At 38.8% G+C, this 14,474-nt stretch overlaps 1 protein-coding gene across 6 annotated transcripts in view; it reads right to left on the reverse strand.

Annotated features, from left to right (window-relative positions):
- grik1 (glutamate ionotropic receptor kainate type subunit 1) overlaps positions 1–14,474 on the reverse strand; it is a 212,577-nt gene that overhangs the window by 16,445 nt on the left and 181,658 nt on the right. For all 6 annotated transcript variants that reach the window (XM_008107619.2, XM_008107618.2, XM_003219044.3 and 3 more), the window contains 2 exons: positions 9,511–9,728; positions 2,511–2,736 (listed from right to left, as the gene is read on the reverse strand). In XM_008107619.2, the coding sequence (XP_008105826.2) occupies positions 2,511–2,736; positions 9,511–9,728 (444 nt within the window). The remainder of the gene's footprint in view (positions 1–2,510; positions 2,737–9,510; positions 9,729–14,474) is intronic.

Genomic DNA, 14,474 nt, shown 5'->3' on the forward strand with positions numbered 1-14,474 from the left:
CTGGACTATAGGCTACTTGATCATTAGATGCATAAATGTTGATGAAGTTAGCTCAAGTCCAAGAATATTTCTGCCAAATTAAAATATGCTAATATGCAAGATGCTGCAAACTCTTCTCTGTAAGTGCCAGGCAATGATGAAGAAAAGATTACAAGAGCAGCGTCTAAAATGGTAAACAAAAACATTCAACTTACTGTATGTATTCTAGCTTTTCTGTTTGCTTTAATTGTGACAGTGAGATTATTAATGTCATCATAAACACATATATTCTGTTCCAATTCTTTCCTTTAAAGTCTATTAATCATAAAAGAAACCTTGTACAACTTCACCCCCCAGCTGTATTTCTCATGCATACGTTCTCTCTCTCTCAAGGAACTACCATCTGTTATAGTTTATTCCTTCATTGTTTGAAGCATAGAATCTTTATCACTGTTGAAATCTTCAAAATGAAACACTCATTACTCCAAAACATTCTACATTTTAATATATTTTTCCTAAGGGGATGGAAGATGGTAAGGAATTCAATGCCCTAAAGAACACATTTGAGTTAGACAAAACTTTACACATGAAGAGTACACATGAGCTTTTGATACTAAAAATACTAATTTTAAAAGTATACAATATTCTTTCAGAACTTGGGAAAACAATCTGCTTAAACTCCAACTTCCAGAATTCACCAGATGTAGTCCCAACTTTTCCAAGCCTTGCCCTCTCTTTTTTCCTGACGGGTTGTATCTCTTAAGTATGTTAGGGCTAGAATCCAACAGTGCAACCTTTTTCAAACTGGGGGCCGCTTTGAATATTCTATAGAAACATGTAATCATCTCCCAGCCTCAGTGTATGATGGCGTATCTGCTTTTTCTAAGAATAATTTACATAAAAATCAATGCGGTGTAATTGTTAGATTGTGACTGGTATTGTGCTTCTTGAACCAGTGATTTCTCACTCCTTTAAAAATCCCTCTTTTTTTATGTGTAAACTGGAAAGAATGGTGATTGGTGGTGGCACTTTTTTGTATCATTGGCTGGTCAAAAAAGTAGGCTGTGCACAAAAAAGGTTCCAAGCAGAAGTCATTGGTGATCACCCAGAAACACAAGGCAACGAAGGATGCATTCTTAGGTCCCTTCCACACAGCCATATAATCCAGAATATCAAGGCAGATAATCCACAATATCTACTTTGAACTGGGTTATCTGAACTGGGTTTGAACCAGGCTGTGGCGCAGGCTGGTGAGCAGCCTGCTGCAATAAATCACTCTGACCATGAGGTCATGAGTTCGAGGCCAGCCCGTAGCGGGGTGAGCACCCGTCAATTAAAAAAATAAAAAATAGCCCCTGCTCGTTGCTGACCTAGCAACCCGAAAGATAGTTACATCTATCAAGTAGGAAATAAGGTACCACTTATAAAGTGGGGAGACAAATTTAACTAATTTACGACGTGGAATGAGGAAGTGCTGTCACAGTGGATGATGAAACAGCTGCTCCCCCCTGTGGCCAGAATCGAACATCCCCTCAGGAGAAGGTTAAATTGCCTTTGCATTTGTGTCTGTCTCGGTTCTATGTGTATATGGGCATTGAATGTTTGCCCTATATGTATATAATGTGATCCGTCCTGAGTCCTCTTCGAGGTGAGAAGGGTGGAATATAAATACTGTAATAATAATAATAATAATAATAATAATAATAATAATAATAATAATGTCATATAATCCAGTTCAATGTGGATTTTATACAATGTGGAAGGGATCAAAGACTTACTGTGATGCTTTAGGATAAACGGGAAGTGAAAGGATCCCATGTTGCATTTGGGATGTTGTGTTTGTTCTGGTTCACAACTCAGATGGGCAGTGACTCAGGAGAGCCTAGTACTGAAACTAGTGTCCATATGGGAGTGAAATAAGACAAATAGGACAAGACAGGCTTGCCCTTAATTAGCATGTGAAGAAAGAGTATGTAAGTGGTACTGTGTATTTTATATCCTTTCATTTTGATTCCATCCAGTGTTACTTGGTTCACGGTGTTGGTGGGGAACAAGTAACAATCTGGATATGTTTAGACACAGGCTGTTATTATGTTCTACAGTAAACTGTCCTTTTTACTGCAGCTTGAAAAACAACAATGCTGCAAGGATTGGAAAAGTGTGTTTTTAAAAAACCTAGCACATGAGAGTTAAAATGCACACAAGGGGGGGAGAGTATAGATATGACTAATTGGCCAATTTAATGCCTGACAATGTTCAAACTTAGATGTTACTGAACCAACAGAGAGAATTTTCAGCAAAAAGAAAAGACCCACTGTGCTCTCTAATTATTAAAATGGTTCATGAATGAAGAAGGGTAGCTAGTGACCCTTATTCAGATATATTTGTGTAGAGAGGAAGTCAAATTACCCCTCTTCAACAGGCAGGCTGTATTTAAACCTCTTCTCAAGAACTTAAAGCTTCAGATGAAAATGTTCTTTATGGAAGTCACTAAGATTACTGATCATAAAGTATGTGTATTCATTTCTTACCAATGGGAGTTCCTACACCATAACCTTTGGAATCAATGAGTCCTCCAATCTGAGTGAGATTGCAGTTTCTCTGAGTGACATATTCTATACTTGTGGACTCCATCAACAGAGCATAATCGGTGGTGAGCACTCGCTGGATGCCCTCATCATTGTTTTTCACCAGAGCTGTCTGTTGTCGGCTGCTCATAAATGCCCACATTTTCTCATATGTTGAGATTTTGGATTTCTACGAAAAGAAACCAGAGCCATTAGGAAGGAAGGATGTACATACACAACAAAAGCAAAACATTCCCAGAAAGCCTTAGCTTTTCTGCTATCTCCCACCTCCTTTTTGCTGCAAATCTTTATTAAAGATAATAACAATACAATATGATCCGTGCAACCAGTTTCAACAATGTCAACCTACCTATATCTGACAAATTTCCTCTAGGAATTCTGTGGGTCTTTCGATTTTATTGCATACTTTTGCCAGGAGTTACCACAGAATCACATCCGAAGACCTAGAAAATCCCTAGACTCTAGAAAATTTATAGGTTAGAATTTTCTCCTTGAGGACCAGTATGTAAAAGCTGGACAGTTCCTTGCAAATGCAATGAAGGGAGCAATAAACGATTTCTCTGCTGCCTCCATGTCTGCAGAGTAGGCTTTCAAATACACTCTAGCCCTTGCTCAGTCAGATTCACTTTGAGTTTTCCACCAAGGTCACTCTAGTCTCCATCTTGCTTGCTTCATCCCCCGCCAATTCCTTTGGAAACCAAGGGGCTAGTTAGGCTCTACTCCATGAGAGGGGATATTCAGGAGTGATTGTGTCCACCGTCCTGGTCATCTCCCTATTCCAGAGGTCTGCCAGAGTTTTGACAGAATCGCCTGCCAGGTGACAAGAAAATTCCCAAGAGTTGTCAGAAATCCATCTGGATTCATAAGCCTCCTGGGCCAGACCATCTTAATTGGTCCCCCACCTGTGGAGGTTTGAAGCCCCTATGAGTCTAAACCTGACCAGGTAGTGATCTGTCCATGACAATGGAACTGTAACAAGTTCCTCCACACCACAATCACCATCATCCCACCCTGCACAGAAAACAAGGTCCAAAATGTACCCAGCAGCGAGTAGGACCATAGAGGCCATGAAGTCCTGAGCCACTCCTGACAGGGCAGTTTCAGCATGGATGTTGAAGTCTCCCAACACTATTAGCCACTGAGACTCTAACTCCAGCCCCAAGACCACCCTGTCTAGCTCAGGAAGGGACACAGTTGAGCAGCAGATGGGCAATCTGGTCAGGGGAATGGAATCAGGATAGATCACTGCAATTCCACCTCCCTGCCCCCCAGGCCTCAACTGCTGCTGCACAAAGAATCCTGATGGGCTGATTTGAGAGAGATTAACCCCACCTCCCAGTCTCATCCAGCCAGGTCTCTGTTATACAAACCAGGTCAGCATGCTCATCCAGAATCAAGTCCTGGATGGCAGTTGTTTTTCCATTTACTGACCTGGCAATTTCAGGACTGTATCTACTGCAGATATGGAGGTTGAACTATGGGAGAAGTATACCAAGGACCTCATCACATGAAGGCCAAGAAGTCAGGGATAGTGGGAGAAACTGTGGGGCAGTCTACTGCTTTGTTCCCTTACTGTGGTTGGTTGTGAGATCCCTTCCCATGCTGTTTCCCTGCTATCCCTGACTACCTCTGCATCCTCCCCACTTCTTCTATGAAGAGTCGAGTGTACACCCAACTCCTCAGGGCTCAGTGTCTGCGCTGCCAGCACACTGCTGGCACGGAGCCCAATTGAGCCTCACCAGAAATAGCCCTCTGTCATCTGATGGGCTTTGGCGGACTAGGTGCCAGAAGAATGCCAGCAGCACCAAGAAGCAGGGAGAATACACTTCTCGGCATCCATGTGATGAGGTCGTAAGAATAATTTTTAAAAATAAAAGAAACATGAAGATACGGAAAAGGGCCAGCAATGGCCAAGCTTAAATCTTTTAATCTTTGTATGAATCTTTAAGATATTTAGAGAATTGATCATTCCAGAATCATCAACATGATAAATGAATTGTCTTCAGTCCTCCATGTCTGTTGAAAATCTATGAAACATGAGTAGCTCTTTTAATTCAGGAATGGGGAATCTGTGGCAATTCAGATCTTTATGAACCATTATTCCCACCATTCCTCATTAGTAATTAGGCTATATGGGAAATGATGAGAAATCAAGTTCAGTACCAACCAGAAAGCCACAGGGTTCTCTAATTCTCATTCAAGGATATTCATGGAGACTTATGGCATGTATACAATAGAAACGGATGCAAATATTCCTCTATAACCTTTGATGGGAAAAGATAACAGAGTGAGGGGGGAGTACATACTTCCCTGAGAAAACAAGAATTGGGTCCCATCACACTCTTACACTAACATATGGAGTGAAAGGATATCTCTATAAATAGATTCTCATGGAAGAATTCCAGAGCAGTGAGATGTTACCTTGACAGTTAACATATACATATATCTTTAAACTGACACTTAACCTTAAGCTTTCCACTGTATGAACTTTTATTATGTCACTTTCCTTATGCTCCCTTAAACAATACATTGTTTTTGACTGAAATGTCAGGGTAATTTTGTGCAGATAAAATACCATTAAAATACTTTCTTTTACTATGTAGCAGTTTAGATCTTTACAAGATTGTAATCAGAAAAACACACAAGCAAGAACATACAGAACTAACAAGTCTGGATTTAATCTGCTGAATCTCAATTCTTATTTTTGCACTAATCTAACTTTAGGACTAGGGCAGAAAGAGAATAATGTTACTATTGTCCAAATTGAAGAACAACTTCATATAGTGGTGCCTTTCAGGAGAAGAAATCAATTTGAAACCACTGCATGGAAAGGCATTCTTTTTTGGTGACCTAATTTTATGTCTGGCAAGCATATGATCAGACTGTTCCATGCATTATAAATTGGTGTAACTGCTACAATGTTCATTTCTATGTGGAATACATCTTGTGTGTGACTAACTCGGCCTATGTCAATGAATATCATTATATCATTATAGCTGGACCTATTATAATTGTGAGTCTCAGTCCTGAGCCTGAGTTGAACCTGAAGTGTCCAGAGATAACTCCAGCACAAGGCTAATCAATCACATTAATTCCATGTACAAAACATGAATGTATTAGGAAAAGCAGGATTCCACTGAAGAACTTTAGGGGAAAGATTGCAATAAGAACTTTAGGGGAAAGATTGATCAATAAGTGCACTATGGCCCTTGGCATCTGAGAGGATTAATGAATCCAGCACATACTTTCATTATTTTCAACCTGGTGATATCTATATGCAATTTGTATCTACAGCCTTCTAAAGAAAAAAAGAGTTAAATCATAAGAGCCAACATGAACTTGGAAAAGTTACTATAGCAGACTTTGGTTAAATCCAGTTACTGGTTCTCACCAGGGTTTATTCACTGAATCAACTAGATAAATCCCATTGATACCTTGAGTCTACTCATGGAAGGGACTATAATGACCAACTAGCCCAACACCCCACCACGAAGGACTACACAACTAAAAGACTATCTAGATGTTGTTCAAAGACCTCCCAGGGTGGGTCTGTCACTCCCCCCTTCAGGCAGTGTGTACCACTATTGAACTGCTGTTACCTCCAGGAAATTCTTCCTGATGTTAAGGAGCATTGGAAAATACTGAATAAAACATTCTGTCTTTTGCTATTAAACTAATGGAGTCATATAACTTCTCTGCATGTTTCTATCCTGTACATACCTTTTCCATTTGCTCAGTCACCAGTTGTAAAGAATAGTCATCATTGTGTCCATGTATCTAAGCAATCTCACCGTGTGTCAAGAGAAACTTCCAGGTGCCTCAGTAACCACATAAAGACCCCCCCCCCCCGCTCCCAATCTCTCCTCTCTCAAGATGCTGATTACCAGCTTTCCTGAACTGATCCTCTACTTGAAAATTTCCTTTAATTAGTCAGAGTTTAGGCAACCTATCTGTATGTTCTAAATGTGCATGACAATATAATTAGTAAAGGGTTTTTTGGTTAAATAGTCTATATACTATTTGCTCTATTTCACTAAAGTGAGTAATAGAACCTGGAATGTCAAGGCAGAAAATCCCACAATATCTGCTTTGAACTGAGTTATCTGAGTCCACACTGCTATATGTTCCAGTTCAAAGCAGATAATGTTCAGCTGTGTTGAAGGGACCTTAGAGTAGTGGTTCTCAACCTGGGGTCCCCAGATGTTTTTGCCTTCAACTCCCAGAAATCCTAAAAGCTGGTAAACTGGCTGGGATTTCTGGGAGTTGTAGGCCAAAAACATCTCGGGACCCCAGGTTGAGAACCACTGTCTTAAAGAAACATAAGCGGTTCAGGGTTTTGCCTTGAATCATCTGCTGAAGAAGTTTGGCAATTAATGGAAGCAGTCCACATCTTTCTCAAAAGGGGGCTGGTACCCTGAGAATCAACCTCCAATCCAATGAAGGGGATTTTTTTTCTCATATTGTGATTCCCCAAAGGCTTACAGAATCCACCTGTTAGCACTGCCAGGAGTCATGTTGTTGCAGATTCCAAGAGTTGTGAGATTTCCAAGCTCTTTCATGCAGCAGGTGGATTTTCACTCATAGAAGAGCTATTTAACTTTCCTTTTTCCAACCCCCTGCTCCACACATGCCTTGTAAACCCCCCTGGGATGGATTGCAGAAATGTGTGGAGACAGCTACAGTGGGAAGGGGAACTGGAGCCACAAATATCTTCTATTCTGCTCTATTCTGCTAAAGGACACAACTAGATATAACCTTTAATTATTTTGTGAGCAGACAATAAATATATTTCATGTGTTCACCACTTTCCAAATGAATAATATTCCGTCTAATATTTGTCTCATGTGGTGAAAATTTTGCTGCCATTATTTATTTCATTATATGGTGTGAGCATCTGAGGAATATTATTTTACAAGGGGCAATGCCTTTTCTTCTACAGAAAGGCATTTCAGCCCAGGTAGCGATGATGCTTGTTGCATTATTGATAAGTATGCCATTCAGTCAGCACAGCACTGCCTCTTGAACTGTAGCCTATCCAGCCATTTTAGCAAAAATGTATTATTTTATGACCTGTTTATATGAACAACAGCAGAAAATGATTTTATATTAAACAAGGAACTGGGGGCGGAGGAAGAAACAGTGCTTGTGCTAGAACTTCAGGTAGCTTTTGATTTGAAATTATTTCATTGTTCTTTTTGCTGAATTGAAGGAAGGAGGAAAGAAAGGAAAGGAAAGGCAGAAAGGACTAAAAATTCAAATTGCAAAATTCTGCAAAACTATCAAACATTTGACTAATGCATTTAATTTATTCATATAGCTTTCCAGAACCAAAGAAGGTGTTCTTAATAAACAGAGGCATCAAGGAGGCTTGTTATCACCGATACTCACACAGCAACAAGAAAACATAGACTTTTAGGTTTCAGAAAATTACTGGGAGGGGCAGGGAATAAAATGGAATGGCTAATTTTGCTAGAAACAAAACTCAGAAATATCAAAACTGCAGGGAATGTATTCCTTTTCTTTATCTGCAGCAGAAATTCAGCATGAACTTGCAAACATGTGGACACCACCTTGAAAGCAGCCCTCATGAAAGTCTAGCTGACAGACAAAATTAGTGATACTTGTTTTACATAAAACAATGGAGGTTAGGAGAAGCATATTTCTTTCTTAATCCCATAGCTTTCTCGATCTGTCACAGCTTCTTCTGGAGCGATAGTTTCCTAAAGGTTAACTTTGTTTCTGGGTATCCTGTGTAGAGACCACAGTAGGTCAGATGATAACTATAATGACCTGCATCTGTTCAGGCCTGCCCTCCCTGAGATTACCAACTGCAGTTTCCATATACCTGCCATATTCGCAGCCTCTTGGCAGATTAAACCTCAGAAGATCACACCAATAAACCAAGAACAGCTACTATGCATTAAATTAAGTTTAATGTGATTATTGCAGAGCAAGATGTGCTAGAACTGTAGGCACTTTATAGCTTATTTTGTGATTTAAATTGACCTTGTATGTAAAAGAGGCAAATACAGTACAATCCCTGTATACATGGGTGATACATCCTCAGACCTTGTATGGATATGTGAAACTGTGGATAAAAACAAATCATATTGGAATGAAGGACTTCTGGATCAAGAACACCATAGAGGACTTAGAAAAAACTTAGCAAGGACATATTTTGTCAAATGTGGATACATGTGTATGCCAGTTCCATCCATATGTAGGTTATACTATACATAAATGTTTGGTAAGATGGGCTGCACTTTGTTGCAGTGAAGTGAATCAGAAGGGAAGCAAAGGAAGAAGTTGAGGTTGGCAAGGCAAAGCAAAGCAAAGCAAAGCAAAATCTATAGTCAAGGGAACACTACAAGGTTGCTTAGACAAGCAAGTAATCTTGGCCCTGGAAAAGATCTTACTGTTTTTTGAAGTAAAACAATAATTGGCTTGCTTTGTTCTTTAATTGTACAGAGGCTTACCTACTGCTCAAAGTGGTCATCCTCCAGTTCAAACCTTTGCCCAAAGACACATGATGACATAAATGCACAATCACATATTATATTTTTGGCTTAGGACTCACTAAAGTAAAATAGCCATGTGAAAAAAGGGTAGGGATCATGTATTGCACAAAAGTGGGAATTTCAGTCTGCATGGACTAAGCATGTCTTTGGAATATTTCAGACTCATTAGCCAAATGTGTTTTTTGTTATGGTCGTCATCTTGACACATTTCCCACAAGTATCCTTTTCCTGATTTCTGGTTTCAGCTGTTTTCCAGTGCCTGACTTTTTTTAGTTCCTCTAGAACTTACGACAACAGCAAATATATCTCACAGTACTCGGACTCAATAGGGATAGTTTTGTTTTTGTTTTCATCCTGCTTTATTATTTAATGCAGTAAAATCCAAGTTTTACTAAACGGTGTGAAATATTTGAGTATGATCTTACCTTGAAGAAAGTCATTGTTGATCCATCTCTAACAGCCCCGTATTCTATTTTAGTTTGCTTTGCTAAATCATCAGCTGAATCAATTGGAGATTCCATTCTCTCAACAGTCAAAAAAGCAGCCAAATTCGCAGTGTAGGATGATATGATGATTAAGGTGAAAAACCACCATATGCCTCCAACTATTCTGGTAGAAAGAGCTTTGGGCATCAGCTCTGATCCTGTGTAATATCATCAAAACATTTATATTACAACCAGCTGAAAGAAATGTCAGGTCCTGCTATGGAATTTGATTTTTCACTTGTGTGAAGAACAGTGGAATATAAATGACTTGATGTAATAATCCCAAACATATAGAGCTAACTAAACACAGAGACATACTTTTAAAATGATGTATGCAGTGCTTGATGATAAACACATAGATGCCCTTGGGTCAGAACTCTAAAATGATTAATATATTTAATTGCTTTCCCCAGAAACATGAATGGGTTATATTTCATGTTGAAAGCAGAATTCATTGATTTTACTATAATACATGTTGCTAGTATCTGGGTTTCAGCATTTAAACCTTTAAACCTTATACCCCATAATATTTATGAGCATTACTTCCCCTCTGCTTCAGTCATTATATCTATGGGGGATAGGGAGAGAGATGGGAATTGTTCCTCAAATGAAAATTTGACTAGATGAAAAATTCCATCAGTCATCAAAATTCTAGCATTGCAGAGACTGGGGTAATGTCTATCTAAGTAAAAAAAAAACTCCACATGCTCACTCTGAAGCTGGCACAAACAGTCTTCACAGCACACAAAGACTTTCAGTAAGCAAATTTAAAGGATACTCCAGAGTGTGTCAGAAACTCTATAGTTGCCCTCAGGGTTTCTAGCCATGTGGACAGCTGGATCAAATTTCATTCAGCCTGATAAGTTTTCTACATCACCCTTCCATTGTGCTGATCAGAGCAGGGAAAGGGATGGGCCATTGTCATGTCACCACTGATGCTCCTTTTCAGCCACAGAGCTTTTGCCAGAGCCTAGCCATTAGTGTCATATCTGAGGCCAGGTGGTTGCTGTACCCCAACCTTGGTGATCACACGAGCACACCTTAATGTCTATAGCAGATGCAACTATGGTGTAAAGTTCTTTGTGGCTGGCAATGTCTGGTAGCAGTGACACAAAGTCAAGGGGGTGGGGCAGAGAGACTGATGTGGCCTTGGTCCCTCTAGACACCAACATTGTCACGGAGCATTTGGCCAAGTGTGTGTGGCTGCTATAATTGTTGCTCCAATGCCAGTCCAAAGCATAATGATCCAGATTGGCTTTAAATTAAGTGGCAAGTGTAGACATGGCCTGAGACATGGAAATTCACACACACCTATAACCCTTGTATTTATTCTGCTTGCATTCCCTTGCATGCACCTTTTCTTTGAGTGCCCTGAAATACATTCTCAAAGACTCAACAGACATTTTAAATTACTGCAATGCTAGAAATGTGGGGAGAAAAGGAAACTTTCATTAGTGTCCAGAATTTTTAATGGAGGGTAATGTCTTCATTTTGTTTGCTACCCCCAATAGCTACACCATGGGTGGGATTGCTGCCCAATTGCCCAAAATCCTATGGAGGGAGGACCTAAATGGGTAAGACAGGAGGGAAAGAGAAAACCTCAGTGTCTGTTAGGTATGTAATCGGGTTATCAGGACAGTTCAAGAAGGTATCCTTAGCCATAGTCTCCGTGTGATGATACAATACTAATGATTGTGTTGATGCCTGACGGTTGAGATGAATAGCCACAAAACATGTCAGCTAAACAGTGGTGCTCTGACATTTGAGACAACAGCAGAAGCAGCAGATAGTGAAGCAATGCAAGATGCAGTGAGCTTAGGATAACAAATTGATATTCCGCATGATATTTGTTAAAAGCAAAATTCTCCCACAATAAAGATTCAACATCACCTATATTTATTGCTGATAAATATATTCAACCATTTTTTCCAGTTGACATAGAACTGGTTTTAACCTAACATTAAAAGGTGACCCGAAGCACAATCTGCAGATTTACTGATAGGATGTATGTTCTTCATAAGTGAACGGATAGATAAATAAATCAGCAAATTGAATTTGGTTCAAGCTGTGTATGTTACTCTTCTAGGTTCATTCCTTCAATTTCTTTCTTCCTTGATGTATTCCACCTAAATTTTCTGCTCCATCTAGAGGAAATTAGTAAAATGCCATGCAACAAGTGGGCTTGAGAAATAAACTGGATATGAAGTTAATTCTCCCAGTAAAATTAACATCTGAACTCTTGCAAATAGCAGCTGTAAGGAAGTCTTTGTGGCCATGGGAAGTGGGAAAGAGTCCCTGACAAGTATTGCTTCTCCAATACTGCATTTCAAGGGAAGGTCCTTTTGGCACCAATGATTAAATTCTCTGCTCTTAGATCCAAAGTTGCATCTATAAAACAATTATTTTACTACTTTGATTTCTAGCTGTGAACACTAGCCTCTGTATATTCCAACTTAGTTTTTTTTCTGAGTTTGAAGAATCTGACTCAGTAATTAGTTCAATAGCAATAAAAGCTTCCTAAAGTGGATACTATATGCATACTGATCTTATTGATTCACTAAGCATCATTGGCATTGATGTGCTGTACTTTCTAAGCTAACTTTACGGTATGTATATGCATGTTTAATAAATGTATTTGTTAACTTTTATTTCAGCACATAATAGGTTGGAAAACATGCAGTAATGTTCCAAATGAGAGCTCACAGAGAAAACTTTATTCCAAATAAATAAGCATATCTCCAAAATGTATGTTGTGTCTGAATTAATACCCTAAGTATGTTGATGTATGCAGTGATCTGCAAGAATCAGTAGGGATTATCTCTGATGGCTTGGAGCTAAGTATATGTCTTATATATGGGATTAGGGTGTATGTTTTATGGGAAATGCTTGCCAATCATAAATTGCTTTTTGAAGCTGAAACCTATGACTTCCATCAAATGGCACAGAAATGAGCTCATCATCATTGCATACACATCCCAAATCTGCTCACTAGGCTTTTCACAATCTTCCACAGTAGGTGAGGGCTTTGGAAATGACTGAGGAAGAAAACCAATCATGACTCATCAGTGGAATGACCCTTTGTATCCTATTAGTTAGTTCTAGATTTAGTTGTGTAGCTGTTTCACTAAAATCCCATAGATTTCAATGGGTCTGCTCTAAGCATAGGTATGCATTAAATGTAATTCCTTATGTTTACTTGAGTTGCATAGCTATTTAAGTTAAGGTTTCCAGGTATGTGGTGTCGGTATAGTCAACCAGTCTTTCATATGCACAACTAGAGCTTATATGAAGCCAATGTGTGATTAAACATTAAACAGGCTGTATTCATCTTTTGAATTGAATGTGGGACATTAGCTATATGCAGCAAAAGCTGGATAGCAGAAGTACATAGCCACCTTAACCATATTTACTCAGAAGCACGCATCAATTGATTTCAGCAAGACTAAGTACCTAGTCGTGGATTCTGTTCATAGTCCTCTATTAATTTAAAAACTATTGTTTTGAAAACCTGTATATTTAAAACTCGTGTCTATCATTAAATATTTCTTAGAGGATCTTACTTAGCAATAAGTTTTATTTACAAGATGAATCATGCATTCTTTTCTTCCAAAGATGATACTTTTAGGTGTAACCTGCCAGCAAACTAGACAGTATCAGAGGCAAAGAATACTGATTCCCTTTTTCCTAAAAAAAGCTCAGGGATAGAATATAAATTAAGTTGACACTGATGCATAGCTTCATTTTACAGAATATGTATAGTAATAAGAATGGCATGCTAAAGTTCAGACTGCAATTGCCCCATAGCTGTGCCACAAAAAAAATTGATTGGTTGTGATAGTTTCCCATTCTTATCATTAACTCTCACTTTCCTTTCATTTTCTGTAACAAGTAAAATCAGTTGTTTGTATGAAATAGAAAGACTGTATTTTCCTCCAATTAGATTTGCTTGGAAAACTGTGTATTCTCTAAGGAGGTCAGCGGATGCACATCAACAACCATCTCATTCAAATAAAAAGGAGACTGTTGGCTCACAGGGTCATGTAGTTTCACAGGTTTTGATTGCCAACTCAGCAAAACTATTAAGTGTGTAACTGAATGAAATGCAGAGCTGGTTTTTTTTAATGGAATTTCAATGGAAACCTAGCCTACAGTTTGAATCAAAAGCCTTCTGCAGACCTACCTATGAAGGAGTGGAAAGTGCAGCTTTCCCCAATTACCTTACAGAGGGAGCTATAACCTCATCTGCACAGTTTTATTGTCACTTTATTCATTCCTGTGAAGTGTATGAATCAAGACCTACTGGTTGCTAAACTCTAGATATGCATTGCAGTGGTAGTATATGGGAAGAACTGAGAATGAAAATTCTCTCGAACCTAATATTAATAAAAATGAGATTACATGCATGTGTCTCTTTTCTTTGAATAAATTCCCTTGTGTTTAATGGAATGTATTGCCAAGAAATTCTGAATAAGTTAGCATCCCAATAGTTCAACATTAATTCACAGTAGCTTCCAGCTCACAGGTGATTTCATTGTCGATAAGGGCTTTTGAGTAGGGGAGCATGGCCTGTGTAGCTTTTTATGCATTTCCAGTTAATCTGCCTAGTATGTCGGGACCTTTTAAAGAAGAGATGCTATATCTGAGTTGATAACTTAGAGAAAAGGGATACAGAAATAATGCTATTATCAAGAACCAGAGTCAGAGACAATACTTGCTGAAGACTCTCTAGTGCCTTTTTATGGCAGACATGACAGCCAATCCTGATCCAGACTTTGCTCACGCTCTGTAGAAAAGAGAAAGTCTGATCATCACATTTTAAAATTTAATAAACCCATGACTTCCAATCAAGCACAACAAGCAGCTTCTGTTAACAAGAAAGAGCATAACAATAGATGCAGAGGTTA

The sequence above is a fragment of the Anolis carolinensis genome, chromosome 3 (assembly GCF_035594765.1).
Source record: "Anolis carolinensis isolate JA03-04 chromosome 3, rAnoCar3.1.pri, whole genome shotgun sequence".
Taxonomy (NCBI): domain Eukaryota; kingdom Metazoa; phylum Chordata; class Lepidosauria; order Squamata; family Dactyloidae; genus Anolis; species Anolis carolinensis.